General features: G+C 39.2%; 1 protein-coding gene across 1 annotated transcript; it reads left to right on the top strand.

The window, feature by feature from the left end:
- Positions 1 to 8,214: 8,214 nt before the first annotated feature.
- LOC118745322 lies at positions 8,215 to 10,242 on the top strand. The gene is made up of 2 exons (XM_036478847.1): positions 8,215 to 9,916; positions 10,181 to 10,242. The coding sequence occupies exons 1-2, from the start codon at positions 8,215 to 8,217 to the stop codon at positions 10,240 to 10,242; spliced, it is 1,764 nt and encodes a 587-aa protein (XP_036334740.1).
- Positions 10,243 to 21,423: the final 11,181 nt, after the last annotated feature.

Here is a 21,423-nt window from a genome sequence, read left to right on the forward strand (position 1 = left end):
AACAACGATAATAATGTCAGCATGGAAATCCAACGCAGAATCACTCTTGCCAACAAGTGCTACTTTGGACTGAGTAGGCAGTTCAGGAGTAAAGTTCTCTCTCGACGTACGAAAACCACGCTCTATAAGTCACTCATCATGCCCGTGCTGGTATATGGCGCAGAAGCATGGACAATGACAACAGCCGATGAGGCGCCTCTTGGAGTGTTTGAGAGAAAGATTTTGCGGAAGATTTACGGGCCTTTACGCGTTGGTGACGGCGAGTACCGCAGACGATGGAACCATGAGCTGTATGAGCTTTACAACGATATGGACACAGTGCAGCGAATTAAAATACAGCGGCTTCGCTGCCTTGGTCATGTCGTTCGAATGGACACCGACGCTCCAGCTCTGAAAGTATCCAACTCGGAACCCGCTGGTGTTAGCAGCGGAAGAGGGAGGCCCCCACTGCGATGGAAACACCAGGAGGAGAAGGACTTGGCTTCACTTGGCGTTTCCAATTGGCGTCAGTTGGCACAGAGGAGAAACGACTGGCGTGCTTTGCTGAACTCGGCCAAAATCGCTTAGGCGTTTACAGCGCCAAAAAAGAACAAGAAGAAGTATTGATAAAAAATAGCGTTGATTTAATTTTTTTTGCGAACAATCATAGTGCGTCATTACGTACCTGTCAATTTTTTCTTTATATTTAGATAATCATTTAAAATATTTAGGCAAGCTCCTCGGGATTTCAGTAAAATTAGTTTTTAATGGAGCACGATATGTTCGCCTTATATCGATATACATTTATATGTATGTAAGTATGCAAAGAAATTTATAATATAAATATAACTACGAAACATAAATCGGGAACGAAAAGTTCAACAAAAATCTACCAAAATGAGAAAAAATTTACCTGCTTACTATCTAAAAAATCCTGCCAATCATAATTTCAATCTTTGTAGATCATTTATTTTTATAAACTCGACGAATTTTAACAGATGTTGATCAAAATTGTAAACATTTTCATCCGATTTTTTAGCATTGTTTTGGGTATGCAGTTTTGTTGTCCATTCAATTCAAAGTACAAGTTTGATGTAGCTTGGACCTACCGTTGGTTTTTGGCAATTTTTATTTTGCGTCTTTACTTCCACTCAGAGTATGTTCGATAATTTTCTTTTGGATGGAGAAAATGAGCAACACCTTCAACAAAAAAAAAAAAAAGGAATTACCGGTAAGTCCTAGCTTCTTAAAATTTGCACCAATTAAATACACTTTTAATTGAATGGGCGACAAAACCGCATACTCAGAATGTTTCTAAAAAATTTAAACCACAAAATTCGAATGAAACTTTGTCGAACTAAGCTAATTTTTGTACAACTTTTAAAATTTTGACTTACATGGTTTTTGTTATATAACGAGCTACACATTCATAAACAAATAATATACATACATTAAATACTCGAGAGGGGAATAGCCAAAGAATGCTAAAATGTCTCTTCCCTATTTTCATATATTAATTCTCGCCACTGTATCTACAGCTTATCAGGCCTATCACAGATTCCGAGCGAGTTTATGTTTTGGTTTAATAATTCTAAATCAAAATAAAATAAATCAATATAAAATAGCTAGAAATCAGTGATACCATTGTCACGAATTTCGAATTTGCGGGAGAATTTTGTGATCTACGACGAAATTGATGATAGGCCTGTATATTTTTCATATCCATGAATTTTTTGAGGCAATTAGTATTATTTCTACAAGCTTTTATTTAACTTGCTATGTATGTATTAGGATATTAGTTCCGGAATCCCGGGATCCCGGCCTTTTTAAGGTCCCAAAAATCTCGGCAAATAACCCTGGGATTTGTAATTTGCACTGATTTGAAAAATTCAGAGAATTCAGAGTGCTTAAAGAAGAAGTGTGGGCATCAAATTAAAGAGGAAGTCCGGTAGAATTTAAAAAGATTCAAGTTTTTGGCGCAGAAGGGCTGTAAAGTATTGAAAATGTCCTTTTAAAATTTTATCCTTGAAATTTCGCTATATTTGTTTTTGAAAAAATTATAAGTTAATGACTTATGCTAACTCGATAACATCTTCGAACTTCGTCCTTCTAACTTTATCACTTTAAATAAAAAAGTAGATTTCAAACCCATTTATTTATTATTTATTTTAAGGTAGGAGAGCTTCCCAAACAATATAAATATAAGCAATTTTTTCGATTTAAGTTGTGAAAAGTAATGAATATCTAAATCTCGGAAATCCAGGATTGCGATAGCGACATCCCGAAAATCCCGGGATCGAAAAAACCTGAAAAATTAACAGCCCTAGTATACATATATGTATGTATGTATGCTTGATAGGGGCAAATATTGCAATTTATTTTTGACCAACTTCCCGATGACCAAGATACTTAAAGCTTCACAGTTGGCTCAGAACCCGATGACAATGCAATACGAATAATGAGTTAATCCGATAGATGGCGCAGGAGTCGATATATTTGAAAAACTCGTACTTACCGATTTGGTTCATATTTATAACTTATATTAACTAGATGAGCACGAGTCGATATATTTGGTAAGCCACTATTTTGGTCCGATTTCGTTCATATTTAGAAAGCTTGCTTTAAAAATGTTTGTTTTTGCTATTATCTTATTTATAATAGTAAAATTATTCAAGTTAGAATCGTTTCATGATAAAAAAAAAAACAAAACTTAATAATTATAAAAACTTAAAAAAAAATTCAGACAAAAAAATTCTAACAGGTTTCATTAAAATTTTATATTATACTAGCTTACCCGGCGAACTTCGTCCCGCCCAAAATTAATTTTTTTATTGAAATATTTGGTCCAACGTTTTCGCCAGCAATTCACGTTTGGTTTTGTGGTCGACAAAAGGCATATCCTCCATTACCGTCTTAAATAACCTGATGAAAGCGTTATACCGGGAAGAAGTCCTTGAGGCTCGATAGTAAATCGTTCTTGAATCTGTATAGTCTAGTTGGTGGCAATTTCCAAACTGGTTCTGTTTAGTCAACGTAAAGCAAGGACCGCAGGGTCAAGGTGCAGGAATGGTATTTTCAGGGATTGAAGTCAGAAGTCCAAGCCTTAATTTAAGCCTAAGTGGAATTTTTCTTAATTGCGGTAGGTACTCAAACTTCCCAAAATCAGTTTTTCCTGTTCAACAAATAACTATAAGTGACCATCAAGCAAAGGTGCAGGAATTTGCAGGGATAGTAGCCGAGATTTGCTTTCTTTATTCTAAGCCTAAGTGGGAGGTTCTACCACCCTTTGTTTCTTTGCTAGAGCTTCTCAAATATTGTAAATCGTGATTCTTTGACACTGACCTTGTTTTTCTTAAAATCTGGAGCTGACGGAAACTTTATGCTTACGTCAAAAATAGCGTTAACATTAGCTGCATCAAATTTGTTTCTATTTTTGTTGGCATGTGTAATAACTATTGTTAAATAGCCAATACCCGCATGTTTGCGGCGCCTTCAAACACCTTTCGAACTGTAAAACAATGACTCAATCTATTTTACGCATATCTATAATACGGGTAGCGAATTTCAAGCAAATAATACCATAAATAAGAATTTTTGGAATAGATCGGTCCCTTGTGCAACTATCAGAAAAAGAGTATCCAATATTTTAACCCTGACAATAAGCTACCTACGTGCCAAGTTTCAAGCAAATCGCACCATAAATAAGATTTTTTCCAATAGATCGGTATCTGGTCCACCTATTAGAAAAAGTATCCTATATTTTAACCCAGACCATACGCTACCTACATACGTGCCAAATTTCAAGCAAAGCGGACCATAAATAAGACTTTTTCGAATAGATCGGTCCCTGGCCCACTTAACGGGAAAAATGGATCCTATATGCCAATTTAGGCAAAAGGCTACCTACGTACCAAATGCATTAGCGTAGCTCGACCCCTGCAGCACGTATCGGAAAAATTAAAACTTTGTGCATTCCTTCTAAACACCTTTCCAAAATAGCAGCAACCATTCGAATCGGTTATGAAACATATTTAGGAGAAAATTGTTCCCAATTGATTCATGTTCGCAATGAATATCACAATTACCCGAAATTTTCCAAGCTTCATAACGAATTTTCCATCTTAACATTGTCCAAAATCATCAAATCATGCGATAAAATACAAAATTTCGTCGAAAAAATTCAAATATTTCTCGTTCTTCTGGATTTTTCCGACTTTTCCAGAATTTTCTATTTTACCATTCGAAAGCCATCCCGAACTAATTGCACAAAAAATTCCATAAAAAAAAATCAATTTTCGATTTTTCCAATTTCCGGACTTTCCCGGAAAGTTTTCCCAAACTTTTGTATCGTAAAAACCTTCCTCTGGAAATTGCGAACAACTAAAAGAAAAATTTTTCCAAATCGGCCCAACCGTTCTCAATTGATGAGTTACTATACATTTTTCACACCATTTTTATATATATAGATATATGTATTTAATACATACATACATTCTAGCCACTACTAATCACATGAATAAAAATCTTAAAAACGAATGTGACTGCAATATTTCTTGTTTAAAATGTTTTAGATCCATCGCACACCACGGACTTTATCGGCCGCCGATTTAGTTGCATTGCACCACAACTAATTGGTCGGAGCGATTAAGTTGGTGTAGTGTGCGCACCTCCATACATCTTCATGTACATATTTCAAGCGAGCCCTACTATTTAAATAGGCGGCCGATAAATTTTGTGGTATCAGGTGGCTCCTATAGCTGCATTATTACATCTATTCCGTGTGTTGCAATATCCACGGAAGCAGCAGTTATCAAGAAAATGATTTAAAAATATTAGACAAATTCTCTACTTATATGTTTGGCTTTCCTTTGTTTTATTTTTCCAACGTCAAAAGCTGGACTTTTTTTTGAAAAGTTGGTACAACAAAAGATACGAAACACGTTTTCTCTCAGATAGCTAACATGGCGGATAAGAAGAAGTGAAACTACATACCCGGAAAAAAAGAATCGTATATGCTAATCTACCAAATTTTAAGCAAATCGGACCATAACTACGATTTTTTCGAATAGATCGGTCCCTGGTCCACTTCCCGGGGAAAAAATATCCTATATGCTAATCTGGGCAAAAACCTACCTACGCACCAAATTTTAAGCAAATCGGACGATAAATACGATTTTTTCGAATAGATCGGTCCCTGGTCCACTTCCCGGAAAAAAGCATCCTATGTGCTAATCTAGGCAAAAAGCTACCTAGGTACCAAATTTTAAGCAAATCGGACCATGAATACGATTTTTTCGAATAGATCAGTCCCTGGTCCACCGGAGGAAAAAAAATTTAGCCGAATCGGCCCAACCGTTCTCAATTGATGAATTACTATACATTTTTCGCACCATTTTTATATATATAGATTATTTTTTTATTTGGTAATTTTTTTTAAATACATATTATTTTTTTATTTAATTTTTCTCAAATGAATTTATTTCATTCTATTTACCTTTTTCCTTTTTTCGCGTGCGTTTCATTTTAATTCAACTGCAGCTTTTCATCAAATGTCAGCAACACGCGTTCCTGCTTATTGGTGGGTGATAAAAACTATTCCATTGTGCAAAGCTATCGGTTCGTGTGCGTATGAGCATGAGGGAAATTCTCAAAAACTGCAACATATTGATCTAGCAGATTGAAAGACATTTCTGTTTAATTTTACCTGTAATTTGACAGTGTAGTTCTGGAGCAGTGACACCTCTACGTTCAGTGAATGAAGGTTTGTTGTATATTTGTATGTGACATTGAGTTTCATAATACATATATATGTTTATACTTCTGAATTTGGTAAATTAAATTTTGGCTAAGACGTATACGATTTAAGTAGTTATGTTAATTCACTAAATACATACGATTTACATTTAAAACATTTTCTAGATGCAAGAAGAATAAATAGTTATTTACAAGTTTCCGTAGTCTAAGTAGCCTTAACTAACGTTTCTTCACTCAGTGAAAATCTGTGATTTGAAAATCTGGCAGTGGGACTACTTATGCCCTTCCTCCTCTTCTTTAGTTAAGATAGGTAGTGTGCCCAGGGGACCTATCTCGATAGCCAGTTCGAAAACGCCCTATCCCATAAATCTTTTCAAAAACTCCCTATTTCAGTATTCGGTTCAAAAACGCACAATCTCAGCTGCCGATTCAAAAACTCGCAATCTCAGCATATTTTCAGTTGAGATGGGCGAAAATCTTTGAAATGGGCAATAACCACGCCCACCTACCATATAAAGGTAATTTCCAGAAACACTAAAATGCCATAAATCAGTAACCACTGAAGCTAATCCACTCAAAATCGATTATTGCACCACCCACCACTTATGACCACAAATGTGTTTCTCGGTAACCGATTTATCAATTTCTACCAAACCCGGTGCACTCGATAACTTTGGTACGGAAAAGCAATTCGTTGAAAATGATTCAAATCGGACTAAAATAACACCCGCTTCCCGTATAACGGTAGATTTCAGACATACGAAAACTCCGATATTTCTGACAATTAAGGACGCTACTTTACTCCAAGTTAGAAGTTACAACAATCTCTTAACAATAAATAAGACTACTGTAGACTTTTAGGAATAGGGCGTGGCACCGCCCACTTTATGATTACAAGGTGTATCGCGGCAACCATTTTATCGATTCCTATCAAACTTGGCTCAATTATATCATTAAGTCTAGCTCAACATTTTATCGAAAACGTTTGAAATCGGGAAAAACACCTCTGATTACCATGTAAAGGTTATTTAGAGAAAACAGAAACGGCGATATTTGATTCCTGCACCGGGTATATAAAGTGCGGTTTCGACCGAACTTATACTTATTAACTTGTTATTAAATTTATTTTTATAATATTCATAATATATATGTAAATAAAAAGTAATACCTTGTCAAATTAAGTTCTAATTTGGTCTCTGTTGAAAAAATTCAAATAAAATAAAGTAAAAAATTATTTATTTACTTCTATGACTTATTATTTATTACTATGACTTCTGCAAAATTTTTTAAAATATGTTTCGAATAAAGCTTTTTTAAACTTCTCTTGCTTGACACCCATGCTCAAGTGTCTCATTTAACTTGTTATTAAATTTGATTTTGAATCTATAAACAGGTGGAAACCCTCTTTAAACATCTTTTAAAAGATTAAGTTTTCTAAACCCTCTGGTTTGACACCCATATTAAAATAATTTATCAACTTGTTAATTAAATTCATTTTGAAGTTTTAAACAAGCGGTAACCCTCCTCAAAAGTTTTTTCGAACTAAAGCTATCTTAAGGATCTCTCGTTAGAAACCAATATTCAAGTATTTCATTTGACTTGTTAATTAAATGGGTATTGAATTTTTAAACACATGAAAGCTCTATTAAAAATTATTATTTTAAGTCAGATTCTTAATCAGCTCCCGTTAAAAAACCCTATGGAGATATTTTCATGTCCATTAACTAAGTGTAACACCCATGCATGATATATATATGCATGCATGTGTACACAAACAAGTAAATGTTAAATTGCCAATACTTCTTTTTCAATTCAAAATAATTCAATAAAAACCATATGCCATTATTAACTATCACCTACTCATTATTTGCAAAGTTACACTAAATATATCCTGCATTTCTTTACCGCTAGGTAATTAATAATATAAAAATAGATTGGTGCTCACATAATGTGTTAGTGTTTGGCCGAGATTCTCCTGCGTCGTGCGCCTTAATGTTGTCACACTAAAGGGAGGGAAACTGCAGTTTTACGCCGACGCCGAACGGCGATTGTATTTTTCGTGGCAGAATATACGCGGAGGTTTGCCACTGCCTGGCGATGGGCGACCGCTATTAGAAATTACTTTTTTGTTTTTTTATTTTTATTTTTTTGGACTTAAATCCAGGCCCTGCGTAATGGTAGCGCGCACTGCTAACCACTACGCCACAGCGACCGCTACTTCATTAAATACATACAAAATGTGACAAATCCCAAATGCCCCATAGTTCGTTAATTATTCCGGACAACAGCCAATCCATTTGTACTTGTATTCCCCATTGATTGACATTGTGTTTTTAAGAATCCTAAGTAGCTTCTGTTTTCCATAAAAGAAGTTAATTTAAGAATTTCAAACATATTCTCAACGCTCAAGCCGTGCATAGTAGACTTCATTACAAATTTACTTCTAGAAATGCATTCAGTATGCAATTCAACTACTACAAAATGCCACTTCTAGTGCTCTATTTGATCTGTTGCGATTCGCCGCGGTTGGTGCACTTATGGGATGTAGAATATAATCGGAATTTTCTCTGCAAAGTGGGCAAGCTGGGTCAAGTGCAAGAACTGATTTGGTACGTGAGCGAGCGAATGAATACCGCGAATAGTGCAGGCGTGCAGGAGCTCTTTATATCACTACGCGCGTGTCTCGGCGTAACGCAGACAATTTTGTCTAATCGCACGGATGTACGCTTTATACAAACGGAAAATAGGAAAAATTCGCTCAGTGTCGTTTTCGCTACTTCACCGGAAGATCCCATATTGTACGTGCACGCGCTAACTTTGCTTGGGCGTCGGATGTATTTTGGACTAGTGATTATGATGAATGCGGTGGATAGTTTCGGCGTGGTGGAGCAACTCTTGCTAGGCTTGCGTAGCCGTAATTTGCAAAGTACTTTGCTATATTATTACACCACAAACCAGACAAATGAAATTTTTGGCAATACTATTTATCCGGAGTTGAAGTTCGTAAATCGGTCTGACTATTATGAATACCTGCAACGAAGTTTGAGTACGATCGTGACAGGTCATATAAACTTGGAAGGTTATAAATTGTACACACCATTACGGCAGGATTTACCGCATGTCTTCAGCTACTTAAATGCAAGCGCGCATGTCAACTGGCGCGGCTCAGCCTATAACTTGTTAAGAGAATTTACGGCCTACTGCAACGCTACGTTAGTTAACTACGCCATGTCCAAGGATAGGCTGGGAGGCGACGTTATCGATATGAAGGCAGCGCTTGATTTGATACGAAGTGGCAAAATCGATTTAATCGCACACGCTTATGCATTATTCAAGTCGGATGATGAACTCAGCGCGAGCTATCCACTTATGGTGGTGCGTTGGTGTCTCATGGTGCCCATTTGGAATAGCGTTACAACAATGTTCTATCCCTTGGAACCATTTGACGAATTGACTTGGCTTGGTATCCTTTGCGTTTTCGGCGTACTAGTAGTCGTTAAGTACTTGTGGTGTTTTTTACTGGGTTCACATCAATTCGCACCAAGCATTAGACATAACATTTTATGGAGCTTCTGCCAGAGTATTGGCGTTTCTACGCCCCAGCCGCATGGCGCACCATCCGTAGTGGATTTCTTTTTTTGCACTACAATATTCTTCTACGGTTTCTTTCTCACAGCGAACTACACTTCACTACTGGGCAGTATCTTTACAGTGACTTTATTTCGCGCACAAATCAACACAATGGATGATATCATAAGGTTGAACCTTTCAGTGATGATTATCGATTATGAATTGGAATTTTTACGCTCCAGCGGGGAGGAGTTGCCTGAGAATTTTACACGTTTAATCCTACCAGTAGATCCGGCCACTTTTAGTAAGCATCAAGTGCAGCTAAATTCAAGTTTCGCTTATTTTGTAACCGAAGAAAAGTGGCACTTTTTGAAATTACAACAGAAATATCTCAAGCAAGGCCTATTCAAGTTCACCGATATTTGTTTCGGTTCCTATCATTTGACCTATCCAATGCAAGCGGATTCGTTCTTGTATCGAAATCTCGAGTACTATATTTATCGCATGCATTCTTCGGGCATGTTGAGCCATTACGAGAGCACAGACTTCGATTACGCCGTGGAGGCGGGGCTCGTGAAACGCTTCGCCGATACTACGGAGTATACTTCGGCTGGTATGCAGCACTTGGTTGTTGTTTTTTACATGTTGCTGGTTATGTATTGGATAAGCCTTCTTGTTTTTGTAGCAGAACTGGTAGTTTATCGAATATCTAAAAATCACAATTCGTAAATAATTTCATCGCAATTGGGGAATTTTAACCAAGTGCGTTTTCAAGTTTAACGAAATATCCATCCACCGGTTATGTGAAGTGTTGAAATGTATTCACGTATGTATTTGATTTAATGAATAAATGTGAAGATATTTGTTAAATGATTAGTTCATGTTTGTGAAGATTATGAGCGCAACAGCACTTGTTTGCCTGAGTGTTTTTTAGAATAAGCGGTTAAAATTTCACTAGGAATAATTTTTAGAACATTTTAACTCATTGGCTCCCTACGAAAGGATCGTTTCGATTCGTTTTATACGTTTTCCGTATAAACATTTCGTCTAAGAATACCCTCAGGGAAATTTTCTAGAACATTTTAAATGTCTAGCGACCTCTCAAATGCCATTTTATTAAAACTTTGCAAAACACGACTCGTCCGTCCCAGACATTGAAAATGTTGCACAGTGTAATAAAACACGGAATAGATTAGTTTCATGAAAAGAAATCAATTTAAAATGGTGAACTTCTTCACAGACGGATCAACACTTGGCGGCAGAGTTGGTGTCGGTTTCTTCAATCGCATCGGAGTACTGCTTAATAGAACTGCCTGACAGATGACCTGGCAAGCAAAGGCACCCTTGGAACGTTAACACCAGTAAAGGAGCAACTAGGGACGACTCCCTCCTCCTGCGGTAAACTCTTGAACGGTTGGGCCTCGTGTAAGCTGGGATAACACTAGGACATGCCCCTTTTCTAGATATTTCTGGCCTCGGGTGGACCAGGGGATGAAGGGTTCTGATTGTGCTATTGGTATTCCCGCTGTAAGCCTATGAATTTCAGCTGATGCCATTTTTATCAGCTGTCTAGAGGAAGATGAGGTGGAATCATCTCAACACTTTCTATTAGAATGTCCAGCCTTCACGAGGCTAAGAAGGAAACATTTTGGCTCGCACTTCTTAACAACCCCTGAGCCGAGTTCGAAATGTCGTAATCGGCTGGTGGTGATTCGCCAACTAAGTTAATGGCCTCCCTTCAGTTGTTAGTGATATTTCAATAGACATTCTCATAATTGTTCAAGTGTGTAGTCTAGCCTAACCTAACCTTACTGCCCGTCATGTACTCTCTGTGGCGCTCAGTAGCGTCAGCGAAGCAACTATATTGAAGGGGTGGATACACACATTTTTACGTAAACTGCGTTCTAAGAAATTTTGGGGGGTATTTAAGACTGACTCTGAACGACTGGCACCCTCTCTGATCGGTTCTTGATGACATTGGTCGGTCCGTCTGAGGTTTGCTTCACTTTTGTTGAGCTGAGCAGTGTGACATAAATGACCCAGATTACAAAATGTTCGTCTAGCAATAATACCAGAATTGATGTTTGATTGAAATTGAAAATTATTGTTGGGCAGGACTGCCAACTATCCTTAGCTAAGAGGTGCCATATTGAGGATTAGAAAGTGCCAAATAAGGTATTTTTAATCCAAATAAGATTATTTATATCCTTCCCATTTAGAAATAAAATAAGAACCACGTTTCTAAACTAATAGTGCAATACCAAAATAACAAAAATCAGTTGCATAAACTTTAACAACTAGAATATCTTAGTGTGTACAGTGATTGTTGTATGTAATTTGGATATCGCCCAAGAGTTTATAAATATGCTTACTGACGAATTTAGTAGGAAGTCGTTAAGCTTGGAGCAAATGCTACTGAACATCAGTCGAACAGAAATTTGTGGCTCAGAATAATTTCAGAGGATGAGACCATCGAAAATGAAGATGAAATCGATTATCTTTCCATTGGAAAATAAGTTCAGATGGAGCTTAAAGATGAGGGTTAAAGAAATTTCTTCCGCTAATCCTGACCTAGATGCATATACATCTTTAGTAGATGAATCTTCCGATATTCAACATTCAGAGAACATAAAGCAAGACTCAGTTCCTTTCGGCAATAATTAATGGACAACTTCACCGGTGGATATCGTATCCGCATAGAGTCAAGAAAATGGACAATGAGGATGTTTTACCCGTTCCGGAACATGACTGTGATAAATGCTTGGGAAATATCAGAAGGATGTTATGAAGCTAGCTGATTTCAGAACTGAGCTTGTTGACACCTTATGCCGGTGAAACAGTTGATAGAAATCCTCCGAGTATGCAGCTACATTGGTTCTCTTTAATCTAAAGCTTTCTTGTGCATAGTTCATATAACCTCAGGGAAGATCTTAAAAGTTTGACCGTTAACCCTGCTTTGATAATCTACGTCTGCCAGACATATGCTTTTTAAGGGTTTCGCTCTCTTTCTTCGCGAAATGAATATTGAAATCGGTGGTATTACCATTTTAAATGAAGAAATTTGAAATAAATGTTCATAAAATTATTATTAGCATAAAATAAAGACAATCAAACCATGATACGTCTTACAGATGATGGAAAGGTAACCTTCCAGCAACTTTAAGTAGGGTTATCTTTCTAAGGTTAAGGAATTTGCCCACCCAGCATTATTTTTTTTTTGCAAACTTTGACATCTGCGAACAGTCTGTTTTTATTTCCCTTCCAGTGGCCTGCAACCTGAGAGTCCTACCTACATAGAAGTTCTGCTGTGTTGGGATCCCCATTTCGCTTCAGTTGTCCTCGTACCTTTCATGGTCTGAAATCCACCATAAGTTATCTTTGTTACTGGTTCCTAGTTTATCCAGTACAGTTGGGCAACTGTCTATTAGCCTGGACAATGCTTTGCATGAGACGAAGCCTTTTAATGCTGTCTGGATATTCGACATGATGCTTTCAGTGGCCCCATTGGTGCTTTTACAAAGACTTATTTGGGCACAGATTCCAATTGCGACAATTTTCACTTGGAAAAAGGTTTGGTATGTACCAATTGGTATACTTTTCTGAAACTGAACTCCAAGTACCCAACGTACCTTTTTGGAAATGAAACCACGATGTAGGGAGACAGAGGGGGCGCAATCAGCAGTACCGCTACTTTGTTCTTGGCGAATTTGACAGATTCAACTGTTCGTGCGACGTCATTTTAGCAAACTGTTTGTATGTATGCAGAGATGTTTATATGTATGTAAGTATGGCGACCTCCACGGTTTGACAGTTAACACTCTTTCTCTCCTCCATCTCCAATTATTCTTTCCTTTATCTACACTATTCGTTGCTATCTGGACGTCATCACACGCAGGAATGCGCAATCTTGTTGTTGTTGTTGTTGTAGCAGCATACAAATTCCCCAAAGACTTTTTGGGGAGTGTTGCTGGAGTGACAGTCCTTGGCCAGATATAAATCTGGGTCGTTCCGGTTACGTAGACCCGACTGTCGTGGGAACGCAATCTTGTATTCTATCATTCTTGAAATGAAACAACAAGTTATAGCTCAACCAGACGCCGACGTAAAATCGTAGACCGTTTCAGCTGACACGACCTATCTTATGGGATTCTCGTGTTAACGAAAACTAACCACCGCATGATGGTGACGTTTTCGCTGCTTCTCTCACTCTGTCAACAGCGATTTCATATGTTTATACGGTCGACAGGTACGGAAGGGCGCTCCGTCGGTTGCTGGTTGAGCTCTTTAGAGTACATAATCCTTAAGTATTAGATTGTCATTCTTAAAATATTTTGTCATGTTACTAATTTCTTTATTGGAAACCTTAAATTGTTAGGTATGTAGATAATTAGATAATGCGAAATTCTCGCATTGACTACCAGTGAATTGTGCATGATCGAGGAATAGTGTTCTGGCCCGTTGATTGGTCAAAACAACCTTTCTGACGCTTTGCTTCTCCACGTGAGGACAGAGAGCGCTTAACAGGCAAATCCGATTCACGTACTACTTTAAAGGAAACTTCATTTTTTATTACTTGACCTTTTCCAAGCGGTGAATGTGTAAGTACACGCGAGAGAGGTGACCGCTAAGAGGGCAAAGACATCCGCCTTCCTGTTCTAACACTCAAAAATTCAGCCAGAAAAATTAGAGAACTAACAGCAAACATTACAATAAGCATAAGAAATACAACAATCAAATGCTGCATGCCAGCCGAAGAATGCTCCGAATTATCCGCCAATCGCTTCACGAGTCCTGCTTGCACCGCGTCATCGAATGCTTTGCTCTCATAATGGCTAAACATGCCCGACGAATGCATGCGATAAATGAAGTACTCAAGGCTGCGCTCGATAATGCAGTCGCGCTGTAAGGGAAAAGCGAGAAAAAAGGAGCCGAAGCAAATGTTGCTGAATTTGAAGTAGCCTGGTTTGAGAAACTGTTGCTGCAAGTCGAGAAAATGCCACTTTTCCTCGGTCACAAAGTAGGCGTAGCTTGTATTGAAACTGTACTGGTGCTCTATAAAGGTTGCAATATCCACCGGATGGATTAAACGCAAGAAGCTCTCTGGCAGTTCAATGCCACCGGAATGCAGAAATTCCAATTCATAATCGATAATAAGCACTGTTATGTTCGCTTTTATGAGATCTTCCATGGTGTTGAATTGTGCACGAAATAAGTTGACCGTTAAAATGCTGCCCAGCAGCGAAGTGTAGTTAGCTGTGAGAAAGAAGCCATAGAAGAAAAACGTTGTGAAAATTAGAAAATCCAATACCGACGGCGCACTAAGTGTGCTGGTGGGCGCCGATATGCCAGTACTCAAACAGAAACTGCGTAAAATGCTATCACTTAAGCGTGCCGACAGCTGGTGTGTGCCCTGCAGGCAACACCACAGACACTGCACGAATAGTAGAGCGCCAAACACACAAAGGATGCCGAGCCAAGTTAGATCGTCGAATGGTTCCAACGGATAGAACATTGTCGTGACACTATTCCAAATGGGCACCATTAGGCACCAACGCACTACCGTTATGGGATAGCTCAAACCAATGCTATTGTCTTCGTAGAATAAAGAGTAAGCATGCCCCAAGATAGTGATTTGATCGCGACGCAATAAGTCCATGGCGGCTTTCATGTCAATCAGGTCACCACCCAGTCGATCTTTGGGCATTTCGTAGCTAACCAAAGTGGCATTGATGTAGTCTGTGAATAGTTGGAGTAGGCTGAAAATGCTGCCCTGCAAATTGGAGATACCGCTTTCACCTGGCGCATGAAATATACCCGGTAAATCCTGACGCAATGGCGTGTATAATTTATAGCCTAAAGTATTCATTCCACCTGCTATGAAACGTTCATAATCAGCTTCCACTTCAACGATATAATTTGAACGATTTTTAATCGTGAATTTTGGAAACGAAGTGTAACCGAAGACTTCATTGTTGCCCTTGGAGTCAACATAATAAAGTATAGCTTTCTGAAAGTGTCGACGATGCAAATCACGCAAAAAGTGTGCCACAACGGAGAAATCCGATATGGTATTTACCATAATAACAAAGTTATACGAAAAGTGAAGGCCTAGCAGTGCGCGATTATGTACGTGCATAATGCGATCGCTGGGATCCGTAGCAAATACAATAGTTAAAATTGTTTTCTTCATCTCCGTTTGGATCAAAGGCACATCGGGACGATGTGTCAGCACTGTTTGTGGCAGTTTGAGGCAGGCGTTCATTTCCAACATAAATTCCTGCAGACCTTCAAAATTTTCAGAGGTCATACGCTCGCTAATAAGCCAACCGATATCTTGTGGCTGTACGTATTGCATGAATGGGAGCAGATATTTCTTAATGTAATCGCGATCCCAGCTATGCACAGGCGAAGCAAGAACAAGTAGTGCAATTTTGATGAGTGTCTTGATGTGGTGCGGAGGCATTGCACGCTCTAATAAAATTCGGTGCCGCGTAGTACATCCGAGGATTTGTGCACAAAGTAACCAACTGAAGTGCCTGCTAAACTGCAAGCGTATTCTAATTATACTTTAGCAACTATGTATTTATTGCAAGCTGCATACATACATATATAAATAGGAAGCTTAAGCGCTTGCATTTAGTTAGCTTACGTGACCGCGTGCAATTACGTTAGAAAATATTTACTGCGTAAACGGTATTTATAGTGTTGACAAAATACAAATATGCAAATACTTAAGTACATATGTATGTACTTATGTGTCCATTGGCGCGTGCCCTACTGACATTTATTTACTTCACAAAACGCCTTATCTGCCTAGCTTCGTCAGCTGTGTTCTACTCATACGTGAATCGATTGTAGCCCACCACCTCCTTGATGTTGCTACGTTTCTTTAAATAATATTCAAGCACAAAAACGCAACAGCTCAGCAGCAGCCCTGTGGCCAAAACAATCCAGGCAATCGTAAAGAAACGCAGATTCAACGGCTCCACAGGATAGGTATCGGTTAAAATTTCTGCATACTTTGCACGCAAAGCTTCATTGAAGGCACGCTCCTCCCATTGTGCCCAAAGGCCCGACTCGCGCGTTAGTAAAATGAATAGGTTTAACGTATCATACCAAGCGACGCCACGCTGCACCGGAATAGATTTGAAAACTGTGCCGAAACAGATCTTCGATAGGTGAAAGTACGGTTGTATTAGTATGCGTTGTTGACGATTCAAAAAATTCCACTGATCTTCGGTTACTACATAGGCATACTCGCGCGTCAATTTATCCAAAATATTTTGAAATTCCTGTCATGGCAGCTCGCTTAATAGATGCGATAGTGTGAGTATATGCTCGACATTACTTTGTTTCAATTCCTCGAAGTCGCTTAAGGTGATCAGCACCTTAATGTCGGCATCCAACAGATCCTCGACTGTATTGATGGGTGGCACGAATACCGGTTTCATATTGTAGGCGGTCAGATAGGGTGAATGATAGGCGGCTATTATGAAGCCGAGTACGAAGAGCAAGGTATAGAAGAACAGCATGCGCACGTGTGCATTCTTCAGTTGTACATTCATGTTGGAACCGTACATTAATATGGCGCTGCTATGTAATATATTTCGCGTTATCGAACGTGTCGGCTTATGCTCGTTGCTCGGATATTCAATATACTTCATTAGTATGGCGATATAGAAAATGCCAAAGAGTAGGCAGGTATAGATGTAGCGATCAAAGGGCCAAACAATGTACCAGTACTTGGGTAACTCCTCCTCCAACGGCACCATAATACAATTTTTCACCCAATATAACGGATAGCTGAATTGCACATTGAGCGTGACATGCTTAACCATCGTAGCTCCATTCATCGACAAATTATACTCGCCAGAATCTATGCGTTCATAAATCTCCGTGTAGTTTTCGCTGAGATCACGATTCCATTTCAAATGCATTTGATGCTTGTCGGCGAAATTCCATATTGTTTGGGCATACGGCCCGAATAGTGATGTCGAATCATTAAAATTGTTGCGGCTGAGGATAAAGGCGCGTGGCACGTCATCGTAGAAGGGTGTGCTTAGTACTGGTGTATTGTCCGTAGGCATTTTCTTTAGTCGTTTGAGCTGTGAAGTACTTTGGCGCAGTTGCAACTGTTTGAAAGTTTAACTGCGAAGGCACTTTATATAGGCAAATGCTTACCTTGTGTACCACGAAATTGAAGGACAATTTTGAAAAACAGTAAATTATCATAATGTCTGTATGCACATACATATGTATTCAGAAGAGTATGTATATATTTCGTCATATATGTAGTGCATATGAGCTTATGCCATTTACATACACACATACATACATATGTATGTACGTGCTATTTACTTTTTGCCTTTCTGCAATTTGCATGTGCCAACTCGAGGTGGTAATTAAGATCGCCAATCGGCTCGACATGGCCAAACAATTGGCCAGAGAAATTCACTTTTTTGCAATAGGCCATTTTTTTAACGCTCTACTTTGTGGAACTCGTTTCGAAATGATTATCTTTGAATGCTTTTAAGAGTTTTTCTTTTAATTTCAACTGCTTTGACTTAATCAAGGAAATGCTTCTTTTTAAGGGTGGAGACAGAGTCACGTGACCAGTAGCCATGGGTAATAGCGCAATTTTTGTGGTGCTAACTCAATAACGCCGGCACCGTCTGTGGTGTCAGCGCACTAACTCAGCGCAATAGCGCAGTATTCTGATTTGAATACAGCGCCATCTCAAATTCACTGGAGGAGTTGGAAATAAGAGTATGCCAGGTTATCATCGTCAGAGGAAAAATTTTTGGAAACTCTGTACGAACTTAAGAAAGGGTACCTAAACATGGTCACAAATTGGTCCGCAAGCTGCGGACTAGTTATCAATCCTGAAAACATGGAGCTCGTTCTATGCATCTAGAGGAGCAAAGTGCCTCATGCCCAGCTTCCGTTGTTCTCTCTGACAGGGTCAAGTTCTTGGGCGTGATCCTGGACGGAAAGTTATCATGGAAACGAAATATTGAGCAGCGAGTAAAAAAGAGGCATCTTTGGCTCTTTACTGCTGCAAAATTGCTATGGTGAAGAGATGAGGCCTGTCTCCAAAAGTGATGTACCGGCTATGTGAAACGATTATCAACCCAATAATTTAGTATGGGGTCATTGTCTGTTAGAACTCACTGGAAAATACCACTCTTGTCAGGATCGCTTCGGCCCACTCCTACTCTATCGCTAAATGCTATGCACAATGTCGCACCTGTCGACATTGCGACCAAAGTAGCGGTTCTTCGTTCAGCCTTAGGCTGAACAGCTCTGGGTTTTCTTTCAACCAAGCGCTTGGACACTCGACCATTCTTGAAAGCTTCGACTTACTGCCGCTTGAGGCTGGCCACAAAAGGATCCGGAGTGGTAGTCTCTGAAGTGCAGGTCCAATAAACATCTTCACCGATCGAAGCTGGACGGGAGAGTTGGACACCTGCTACTGTTTGAAACTCTCAGTAGATCTTATGTTCAAACTGCCGGACTGCAGCGTCTTTCAGGCCGAGGTGGCCGCTATAAAAGAGGTAGCCGTTTCGCTAGACACCAATGTATTGTCGACTAGGAGGGTACATATCTACACTGATAGCCAGGTGGCAGTCAGGGCGCTGGCATCGCTAATGGTGTGTTCAAAACTGGTCGGGGAATGCCGACCGCTCTCTCAAACGGCTCGAAATACTTGCAAATCAAACATATTTGGGTCCCAGGGCACAGTGATATCACTGGAAATTGCGGAGTTGATGAGCTGTCTAGGCCATCCCCTCGGACAGGGAAGGCATACAATTCTCGTTGGCAACCTGTGGCCTGCCACTGGACAGATCGGTTCAGGGTCGGCTCAGCGAGCGCTGGGAGAAAATCCCGACATGCAAAGTTGTAAGGTTCTTTTGGCCGATCATGGACCGCGGGCGCTCAAGGGAGCTTCTACAACTGGCTAAGCGCCATCTCTTGGGTCTTACAGTGTACTGACCGTACGTTATCCTTTAGGGACCCACGCGGTGCCACTTAATATCGTAGAATGGATGACGAGGTGGAATCATCTCAGCACTACCTCCTCAGCTGCCCGGCATTCGTTAGATTAAAGTTTAAGCACATGAGAACTCCACAACTGATTAGATTTTCAAAGTGAGTTAAATTCGGGAAATGACCCACACCACTTTTTTGTCGATTTGGTAAGGTGACTCACTTTGAGTAAATTGTGTGATTTTCTATGGGGAACGCCAGACAGGCAAGGAATGACTTACCGGAACAACAACAATGCAAACTCGGAAAGGGAGCGATTTTGTTTACGTCAACGTTTTCATTGTGACATCACTCTACTACTGAATGAACGAAGTACCCATTGTGATTAGCCCATTAATACGAGCTGCCCATCGGAAACGGAGGGGCTCTATATATGTATGTATAGCAAAAGGACGATGTTGCCAGTTTGAGCCCGGTTGGAAAGTAATACCGAATAAAGACGAGAAGGCTCTTGGGGCTATCGAGAGGACAATTCTCCACAAGATCTATCGTTCTGACGAAGTGTATGAGCTTTATAATGTCCTAAATTTCATTAAACACATAAAAATGCAGCTATTGCGCGGACTTGGACATATCGTACGTATGGATGATGATGCTCCGGTAAGTGGACAATGAAAGCAAAGGTGTCTATGAAAGGACCTAGTGCAGAAACATCTGTCTGCACTCGGGATGAACAACTAGCGCAATTTTGCAAAGGAAAGAGGGCACTGGCGCAGTTTTTTGTTCTCGTCTCAAATCGAAAAACAGTTTTAGTGCCAATTAAGAAGCAGAAGAACTTAAAATGCAGTAGTCCGCCTGCCAATTATAACCATCTAGTTGACACTGTCACATTTTGAACAAGCAGCATAATTTATTTTCTGTTTGACAGCAATTGGAAGCAGACATGGAGACGGAAACTGCTAGAATAACTCCAGAACTAAGAAAGGAATAGATTGCTGATGCATAAAAATGTAGTTCCGACCCTCACTGCTCAATCCAAAATCAGCAGACTTCTATGTCATGCTACGCTTTAAGTAACAGCTTATAAGCAAAGCTCATTTACCAGAATTTTTATGTGACAACTCTCTCGTCTTACTATCCAATGCCAAGTACATACGCATAACTGAGCCTTTAAGGATCACACTCTCTTTGTTAGTTGTGGCTTAGAATAAACCAGCAAATTAAATATCGACTAGTATACTACTACTTTTCCAGGATAATAACAGTTCCAGGGTCCTTCGTCTTTTAAAACACCTCCAACTTAGGCTGGTTGTGGGGATCTTTACTGGTCACTGCTTAATGTGGATACATACCAGCAGAAAACGATTTCCAGCGAACGATTACTGTCGCAGTTGACAAGGAACTTTGGAAGGTCTCCGATTTACAATGCTTCATAAAGCTTCCTTATTCGTTCTATAATATGGTGGTATCATAGCGGGCGTTCCGAAATATGTACGATCTGTCATTATCTAGGATCTGTTTGCGGGCAGCCACTGCAACCTCAATGAAGTTAACTTTGGGATCACACCCTTTATTTGGTAGTCCAGCTTACAGCAAATTCCTGAAATGTTTGGAAGTTGAAACGACCACAATAGACTCACAGTTCTCCAAACAATTTCATCATGATTATCCGAAGAATATACTTACATTGCAAAAACAATAACTCTGCGATTCAAACGATCATTGCCATTTACGTTTAAATGGGTGCAACTTATGTATATAGATGAATACATGCTTTGATTTTATTTTTATTAGCCTCTATGTTAAGCATTTTAGTTTATCGATATAACACTTCACAAAGATAAACAATAACTACCATTCTTACCGGCTAGAAAGTAAAAAAAATATACCCAGTAAATCCCTATGCAGGTGAATTGGTTATACCAGAATGCTGTTCGAGCAGGTTGCATTTGTCGACAGCCGTGTTGAAATCGCTAATAGAAATATTCAAGTGATTTCGTTATTTCTATTTCTACCAAAGAAATGTCGGGATAAACTCCAAACTCGAATCCGAATTATTATCAATAGATCATATTCCCATTGTTTCGAATCTAAATCCGAAGAAAAACTTGCTTCTTGCCGACATTACCGTGC

Source organism: Rhagoletis pomonella, unplaced genomic scaffold, assembly GCF_013731165.1.
Source record: "Rhagoletis pomonella isolate Grant_MI unplaced genomic scaffold, Rhpom_1.0 Rhpom_scaffold_00008, whole genome shotgun sequence".
Lineage (NCBI taxonomy): Eukaryota > Metazoa > Arthropoda > Insecta > Diptera > Tephritidae > Rhagoletis > Rhagoletis pomonella.

Coding starts and splice junctions, on each gene's coding strand:
- LOC118745322 (XM_036478847.1), top strand. CDS start 8,215: ATGCCACTTCTAGTGCTCTATTTGATCTGTTGCGATTCGCCGCGGTTG. Junction 9,917..10,180: donor TACGGAGTATACTTCGGCTG/GTATGCAGCACT, acceptor TTAAATGATTAG/TTCATGTTTGTGAAGATTAT.